This window comes from Syngnathus typhle, linkage group LG11, assembly GCF_033458585.1.
Source record: "Syngnathus typhle isolate RoL2023-S1 ecotype Sweden linkage group LG11, RoL_Styp_1.0, whole genome shotgun sequence".
Lineage (NCBI taxonomy): Eukaryota > Metazoa > Chordata > Actinopteri > Syngnathiformes > Syngnathidae > Syngnathus > Syngnathus typhle.
In genome coordinates, this window is record NC_083748.1 from 10,495,682 (window position 1) to 10,505,000 (window position 9,319).

Genomic DNA, 9,319 nt, shown 5'->3' on the forward strand with positions numbered 1-9,319 from the left:
GCAGACTCGCAGAGCGGGGAAATTGCATAGGAGAGGAAGAGAAAGATGATTCAAGCTTTCACTTTTCTCCGTTTGAGACGGTGATTATTCCCTCTGAATTGAAACCAAAGTAATGGTTCGGACCCATTTAAACAATCGCCAAAAGAAAAATCAGTTTGAGAAAATATATTATGAGCGTGGTGATGAAAAGCATGATTGTGAGAGATGCTAGCATGCTTTTGTGCCCCTTGAGCAAGGGAGAAGAAACCCCAAACGTACCATCATGCAACATTGCCTTCAACAGGGTGAAAAGTGGAATGATTCAGGGTAGTGGGTCAAAGGTCGTATCAAGCTCAAACTGCAATTTCATCTTTTACACGTCTTAGGGGCATGAACCGGTAACGAACAATACCACGTTTCGCTGTCTGTTAGCTGAACTGAATTCAAAAGTTCTAGACACTTGCAATCGATCACATTCTCACCAATAAATAAATAAATGTCAAAACTATGCAAAAGTCATAGATTCAAATTTTCATCAACACAAGCCCTTTTATTTTTACCGCGTTGACTGATCAATGCACTTCGTTCAGCGTCGTAAAAAGGATGCGGAGGTGCGACTGTTCCATCAGTAACTGTAACCGAGCGATCCGATCTGTCACTCTAATGACGGTGACTTTTGGGAAGGTAATGAAAATCAATGCCACAAAAAGAAGTCCTACAAATCCATCCTTTTTTGTCAGCTCGGTGCTGACCAAAAGTATTGATATTTTTATTGTTGGAGCAAAAGTTAAACGCTGAAAGGTGTTGAGAAGAAAACATGTTCCTCTGCATTATGTGTTAATAACACCCCAGGTGCACAATGGGATATCACACAAAGACGTTTGTTCTTGGCAATTATCAGGTTTCATCATCCCGGCGGCGGCAAGCTTCCCGTTCTGCACCCTGGTAGCTAAAAGGAAGTCACATTTACTCCTCAAGTTTGCAAAGAAAACGTCACATGACCATCTCTGCTTTTGTTCATATCATCTAGTTGACATCAGCCAATACTTGGCATATTATATTTAAAACAAAATGATTTGATTTTTCCTCTCCGACTCTTTCCTCAGATTCGCTCGGACCAGGACAAAGATGTCGGCATCCGCTATAGCATCACTGGGGCGGGTGCCGATCAGCCCCCCAGCGGCATTTACAACATCGACCCCATCAGCGGCAACATGTTTGTCACCCAACCCCTGGACCGAGAGGAGAGAGCCTCCTTCCATGTAAGACAAGAAACAAATCATTTTCTATCTTCGATGCCAGATTGACTTTTCCGCCCAAGCTGGTCTAGTTAGCTCCAATGCAAACACGGCCGCATGTTTTCTCTTCTATTTAAAAACCACCACTTCAAATAGTGGGGCAGGCAATGCATTGTACCCCGGGGAATATGTTAACCCATCCAATGTTATGCAGAGGTTTACTTATTACATTTTATAGGCTATTTATAGCCACTGAGGAGAGTTGGGGTGAAGGGTGAAATATTTTCTTCTTCCTGGAAGGGCAGAACAGAAGATAATTTAGGAGCGCTGGTTTATGGCATAAGCAGGTGGAGGTTCCTCCACTCACATATTGTACTCCTCCCGTTCGACGTTATGGCCAGGAGCCACCCTGACAAAATGCTGCAAGCACGCTTCGTCATCACATGCACCCAACGAGACGGTAAAGAATCGAGCGTCCCCTCCGGAAACTGGTGTAAACTGCTTTACTGTGAATTAAATATGCAGAGCACATGAGAGCTCCTTTAATATCAGGTTAATATACACACATTGCAGCTTTGAGTTGATATCGCCAAAGAGTGTGACACCTCCACTCAAGGTGCCACAAGAGAATCAGACCTGTGCTGGCTGTGCTGCCTGTCAGCGTGATAGATGGCCGCGCTGCTGATAGAACGAATGCAAACGCATGCGCCTGTCTCCGAGGAGAGATGGAATAAAGGCGAGTTGATCACTTCAGCGCCTCTGCCAACACACACACACACACACCGTATGAACAAACTCAAACCTTCAGAGAAATGTCTTCTTGATTGAATTGTCTTGTACCTTTGAGGATGTTTCCCTTTCCGTTTTAGATGACTACCTTCTTAACTTATGCGCTTAGGACGTGTGAACGTGTTTGTTGCCCGCACGCGGTTTCAACCAGAGAATTGGGATCGATAATCCTGCCAGATTATTAGTCCCTCGGAAACAGTCACACCGTATGAGGGAGCGAGTGTATTAGTTGGAGGACTCTTCTCCTTGAATGGGGCCCCTAATTAGACTTGTGCGGACCCGTTGCCGCTTGCGACGTGATGGATGATTTAGGGTTAGAGAATGTTGCGAGCGATCGGCCCAGGAGTAATTTAACCCATCTCTCATTTTATTCCAACTTGACAGGAATTTCCAAGCACCACCGAGCTCTTACCGGCCAAACTTAGCTTGTTAGTTGGCCGCCGGCGTGAACAGAAAGATGCCCTCTCTGTTTTTGACAGACTTGCACTAGGGGGGAAAGTGGAGAGCATGGATCGGAGTTTGCGTTTAGCTTTGTCAGACAAAGCTCCCGTGACTCAGCAAAGCAATCGGGCAAATGACATTTAGGATTTTGCGCTTAGTTGTGTTGCACGAGCACACGAATTTTACTGGGCCTCAGTCACCCAAGACAAAAGATAAGTTCTACATAGAAACTTTTAGTATAGTGCATAGTTTTCTGACTTTGTGGACTATGAAAGTCAAAGGTGTGTGTAAACGTGATTGAAATTTGGTTCTCTATTACTTTAAAACACTGTTGTCAAACTCATTTATGCCGTGGGCCGCATCGTAGTCAGTTTTTTTTGGAGCGGCATTATGACTACTACTATAACTGCACAATTAATGACAAACTAATTTTGAAATCAGAGACTAGTAAAAACTGTTACAATATATTAAAAAGATGAATGGTCATAAAAAAAAAATTGCTACCAATATCTCTATTATTTAAGAGTGAAGTGAATTTGTAATTTTACCACTGACACATGAAATTGATCTGTCTTCGCGGGCCACATAAAATGATGTGGCGGGCCGTATCGGGCCCCCGGGCCTTGAGTTTGACAACTGAGCAAACACAAGCTCAGGTGTACATGCTCCACCAAACCTGGTCCAACAGAATACCAATGTCATTTCACACATACTTTTGCAAAGCCCATACATTCCTCCAAGCCCACAGATCACATTTACATTTTTTTCGACCAGACAGGAGAAACAAACACACTGCCCCATCCATCTCCAGGGCATATTCCAAGGAACACACACACACACCAAGGACACGGAAGCATGCATGCTGAATAACACATGTAAATCCACACGCAACACGGCCTAAGTAAACAGAGTCGTAAACGAATCCAAACAAAAATGCGGCTTCGTTATCACACATGCTTGCACACCAGGAATCGCACTTAATGAAGTTGCGCATCTTTCAGCGTGCCATATTCGCTGCAGCGAAAGCAAATTGAGCTGCTCTGTTTGTTGTCGTCGTCGCTGTGGCTCAGCCAATGAGAAAATTGCACTTTGAGGGTCATTAAGTGGCTCAGGAAGGCTCTCGTAAATGGCCGTGGCTCTCCCGAGGTGTAGCTCCACCTGCATCAGCGCTCTGCTGATAGGTGGGACTGTGCTTTAGTACATTCCGACAGGCGGCCATGTTTGATGCCGCTTTAAATAATCTTCTGTGGATGAAGAATTTAAGTTTCTCGTGAATATACAATATATGTGGGTCACACAGCCAAGATGGTTACATTCAATCCCTGCCAAGTGTTGTTATAGGAGAGACATGAGGGTGTGAAAGCAGCCTTATAGATTAAGACAACTCAAGTGAGTGGCCATTATGGTTGTCAGATCTGTTCAAGCAAAATGGCCCCATTCACCAACTTTTGCTTCCACAAATAAATTCATCTCGTAAAACCTTAGCCAATTAAATGAAGCTGTTACTGAAAAAGTCAAAGTTGGACCGAGAGCCTCGCTGTCAAGATCTATCCTCGCTGTTCGTTCCTTGAGTTGAATCGTAACAATGACGTGGTTATTTGCGTTCACAGCTGCGGGCCCACGCGGTGGACATGAACGGCAACCAGGTGGAGAATCCAATCGATTTGTACATCTACGTGATTGACATGAATGACAACAGGCCCGAGTTTAAGAATCAAGTGTACAACGGCTCAGTAGCTGAAGGATCCAAACCAGGTAAGACCAAAGCCGAGGCCAATATGCACGACAGTCAAAGCGAAGTCAGTATAACTGGAACAGGTTTTCCTACTCGTTAAAAGCACTTGTTTTTGGAGTTTGTTCGCTTCATGAGACATGTCTATAACATTGTATGGATTATTAGCAAACGCTGTGGACCATAGAAAGAGGTTGCTCTTGCCAGAGTATTAAGGAACAGAGCCGTGGTCAGTTGCAAGCTAAATTCAAGAGCGGAATGTTTAAGTAGATTTCTTGTCTCGACTGGACGAACTCTTATTCTAACAATCAGACCCTGAGGACCCGTGTTTGTTTTCACAGCGTTCAGTTATTGTTCTGTTGCAAAGTTTTATCTCAAGGGGATTTGTAAACAATATAGGAAGGCATGATGTGTGTCCGTGTGGGGAGGGGAGGGGGGGGTTCGTCTCAGTGGAGCGTGGATCTATATACAGAAAACCTAATTAGAGTGAGCAACCAGACATTCCTCGGTCTTTTTTTTTTTTTTTTTACATTTCATCATTGTCATGCTCACTGTTTAGTTCAAAATGAGAATGTAAAAGGGCAATTGTGTTGCGCTTGACTGCAGGTTTGATGAGAATGCGTTTTGTCAACCAAATTAACGGGGGGGGACGTAGTTGCTCCTGTCTGTGTTTGATGTAAAACAAGTCATATTTTGTGTTATTGCTTCCTGAATAGATTTGTTTTAATTAGGAAACAAAGTTGAAGATCGCAAGGATAAAAATATTTTGCTACACGAATAATGGATCCAGTTAAGGTTCACTTCAGGTCAAATTGCACTTTGGAAACAATCCTTAACCATGAAATAAATTTTAACAGAACAACAACAGTTTTTTACGAGCTAGTTGCTGTTCAACTGAAGTTGTGCAAAAGGAAATAGAAGAGAAGAAGGCATTAAAGCATAAATATTTACTTTTACACATCTTTTTTTTCAGATTTATCCAACCATTGGCAAGTAAAGGAGAACATGCACGCACACACACCCATATAGCAAGCAGCATCGTCTGCAGACACACTTATCAAAGGTTCAGTGAAGCACTACAGCATATCTCCCAAAGTAATGTAGCATGAAAGCCACCAAAGAGATCTACCGGGAAGCATTACCGTCACCAGATGTTACACCGTGAGGGAAGCAAAGCAAGAGCAAACATCAATTTGAGCCAGCTTTGTTTGTCACCTCGCCACAGCACCAAACGTGCGCGCGTGGCTCCAGAATACATTTTTTAACGGTCCTGAAATGATTTTGATGGCCATCTGTGTAGTTCGTTTCCGGCTCACTTGAAGCCACTCTTTGTATTGACAATTCGTACATACAAAATAAATACGGTAAATATATAAAAGAGAAAGCTAACATTTATATGGAAAAGTTAAAAACATGCAAAGACTGAGAACAATTTATGTACAATTATTACTTTTTGTACAGGGACGTCTTTTGGTGACTGATTTTGGAGCCTTGTTATACCTGGCGACTTTTTTTTTTAAATTATTTATTCAAATTCGACAGGCCTGATGACAACACTGTTGGTTGCGCTGTGACAAATGTAAAATAGGTTTTATTTTCACTGTACGGGGACTTTCAATTTACAAAGTATTACTAATCATGAAAAATGGACGTCCCCATTTATAGACCTATTCACTCTCACGAGAGTTCAGATTTTCTAAGTAATCAATTCTGACCTACTAACGTGTGAAATATTAAGTCATGTATTTGATTTCATTACATGTACAGCAGCTACAGAATTAACGGTGATCATCGCCCTCTTCCTATTTTTCATCTCATCCACAGTGTACACAGGGTCGAATGATTAAATCCATCGCTCGCAACAATCTCACATTTAGTAGTCAGCTGTATTAGCAGGCGAGGTGCTAGTCGCGCTACGACGACACTTGCTCTGCAGCTGATAATGATTTCGCTGACTGAAAAAGTGAGGAGGATGTGGAAGAAACTATTTTGGTAACTGATTCGGGTGAAAGTGTAAGTGTCTCGCAAAAGTGTTATCAAAAAGGTGTTTATTCTGCCATAGTCAGTATAAAAGTGATATCTGATATTGTCAGTGTCAAACTAATTTTTGTCGCGGGCTGCATTGAAGTCATAGTTTCCCTCGGAGGGCTATTATGACTATCAATGCCTTATATTATTTACAGTATAGGCTACACAGCAAACTTATGAATGACTAGTTTTGAAATCAGAGACGAGTCAAAATTGTTCAAATTGTTTAAGAAGATGAATGGTAATGAAAATTGCTAGCAATATTTCTATATTTGAAAAGTGAAGACAATTTATAATTTTAGTCATGACACAAAGCCGATGCAAAATTGGGCTTTGCGGGCCACATAAAATGATGTGGCAGGCCGTATCTGGCCCCCGGGCCTTGAGTTTGACACCTACGGCTTAGAGTGTATTATTTCTTTTTCTTCATTATGACTAGAATTCATATTTAGATTTTGGCATTTAGATGACTTTTCTGGTCGCAAAATATTAGACACACACACTGTAATCTTCTCTGATAAACTCAGAACTGCTGTTTTGTAATCAGTTGTTGCATATTAGAAATCAAGAACTGATTAGAATGGAGAACAATTCAAAGAATGGAGAGAAAGCCTACAACAGGATCTTTTTCTCCCACAAACGATTTGTGTGACTGAAAGTATGCAATTATGTCAGTTCATCTTGCCAAACTGTCCGAGACCATCAGACAGAACCACTCTCCCGTATTTCGAAAATCCCCTCTTGCATGGAATGCGATCTTTGCATGGAGCTAGCAATGGCTGCCAGTGACCACATGCGGTAATGGCGAGTTTCCAAAGTTACTTTCCTTTTTGTTCCTCTGGGAGCAGCGGGCTCCATTAGAGGCTATCAGCACCCTGCGTCGCCTCATTGTTTTCCACAAGATTCACTATTTCAGGCTTTTCTCCTGACTTGCTTCCCTCCTCAACCTGCACTTCAACCCCAATTTCTCCTGCTCCGATAAGACTCTCATGGCTGCTCACTTTGTGGATTTCCACTTTGTTAATTCCCCTCTTCACTTTCGATTTGGATTTCATACCGTTTGTTGATATCCAGCCTTCTTTCTCTAATTTCTTCAAATATGGGAGGCAGAAGTTGATTCTGGCAGAAAGCGTGGAAGAGCCTCATATAGGTCACGAATAACACACGAGCAAAATGACCAATAATATTTGCATTTGCCAGCAGAAAAATTGTGTTCACCTCCAGTGATTTTGGTGAAAAAGCAATTAGGATTCGGTATTAGTATTCAAATTAAAGAGGAATTAAACCGGCTCTGAGATGAACCCTTTTGGGCATGGCGGGCGTCTTTGTATATGAGATGAGGCGATCATGAATCTTCTTATTATAATGAAAGGTAGTAGAGCCAAAATGTGAAGAGGGTGATCATACTTTCCAGAAATTGGACCTTTTTTTCCACTTTTGACATTCTTTCAACTGTCAACTTTTCCTTTCTGGATATGCCAAACTCTGCTTTCTAGCTTAATGAGGTTTGAAATGGAATTCTTGGCTACAATTACACTGTCACGGGGATGTACCTGCTGACTTTTCTTTGACTTTGACAGTCTCGTCGAATACATTATGGAAAAATATGGATTGAAAACATTCATATTTACTTTCCGAAGGAACGACCATTTACTGTGAGTCCCTCTGAGGTCCAGCACGGACACTGATCAGCCTTGATTTTATCGAGAAAAAATGTCAGTTAAAGAAAATGCAGCCTTTTTTCACTGTCAGCTTACACAAGCCTCTTTTTTTTTTTATCCCGTCAATAGCACCAACCTGCAATTGGCAACATTTTCCCAGAAACTCAGCCAGAGATTTCTCCTTGTTCTAGCACAAAGTGTTTCTAATTGCGCGGTCGAACCGGAAGGCCCATCTGACAAACACGTATTCATCAATATTTGCCCTCAGGAAGGCTGCAGAAACAAAACGACCTTTTGTAGTAACATGTGGACCCGCTGAACACAAACGCACTCGGCCTTGACTCATTCTGACGATCCCTACTATAATAAAAGCAACAGTACTTTGCCTCATATTGGGATTCATATGAAAGCAAAGTCCTAAACTGTTTACCCGCAAAAAATAAGAATAGCAAAACCTAACATGCACGTCATTTTCAGCAGCAAACTTTCTCATTCTTTGTACTTCAACTAATGTTTATATTCTGAGCTTGACTTTTGTCATTTATTCAAAGTGTTTAAGACGTCATCATCTTTTCTATGGGCAGGCTCGTCTGTTATGCAAGTGACAGCCAGCGACTCGGACGACGCCACCACGGCCAACGGTATGGTCCGCTACCGCATTCTCTCGCAGACGCCCCACAGCCCCATCCCCAACATGTTCACCATCAACAGCGAGACTGGAGACATTGTCACAGTTGCAGCTGGTCTGGACAGAGAGGTTTGTGGAACACATTTTAAAAGAACCGGGATACTGTGACCGAACTTCATTTACTTGAATATTACAAACTAATTTCCCTCATTGAAATTAATTGAAATGAACTTAAAAAACTTAACTTAAAATATTAATCCATGTCTCAACCAAACCAGACTATAATTTTTAGATAGGTCTTCAGAAAAGAAAACTTTCAAGAAATGAAATGCTAACTTACTTAAATGGTTGTCAACAAATAACCAACCTAATGACAAAGAAACTATAAAGATAAACAGAGCAGTTATTGCTACTGATGAGGTTTTTAGAATTTCACTGTCCTTGTATTTTTTATTCTTTTTACCGCTATGGTTATCCTTAAACAGCACAACTTGTCCCACTTCCACCCGACTCTTCTAACGAGGTCACTCAGGGTTCATCTATGTCCATGCCTTGCGGATGGTTTAGGTTCCACGGAGCAGCATTTTTCTTGCTGCAAGAAAGGAAATGCGAATAGTAAATCCAGGGAAACATTTAAATTTGTATGCCGTCGTAATGAGTGTAATTTCATCTTGTAACTTACTTGGTTGATTTTTACAGCGGGCATAAAAGGACTATTGATTGTATCTCATAATGTTTATATTCTGAGACGTCTCACTGGTCCCTCTCAGCACTAAACCCAGTGAGCCAACACTTTTGAAATGAAAGCTGCGTTTAACAGGAA

The 9,319-nt window shown here is 41.7% G+C and overlaps 1 protein-coding gene across 4 annotated transcripts in view; it reads left to right on the forward strand.

The window, feature by feature from the left end:
• cdh4 (cadherin 4, type 1, R-cadherin (retinal)) overlaps positions 1 to 9,319 on the forward strand; it is a 96,844-nt gene that overhangs the window by 72,204 nt on the left and 15,321 nt on the right. For all 4 annotated transcript variants that reach the window (XM_061292154.1, XM_061292155.1, XM_061292156.1 and 1 more), the window contains 3 exons: positions 1,086 to 1,241; positions 4,058 to 4,202; positions 8,453 to 8,625. In XM_061292154.1, coding sequence (XP_061148138.1) covers positions 1,086 to 1,241; positions 4,058 to 4,202; positions 8,453 to 8,625 — 474 coding nt within the window. The remainder of the gene's footprint in view (positions 1 to 1,085; positions 1,242 to 4,057; positions 4,203 to 8,452; positions 8,626 to 9,319) is intronic.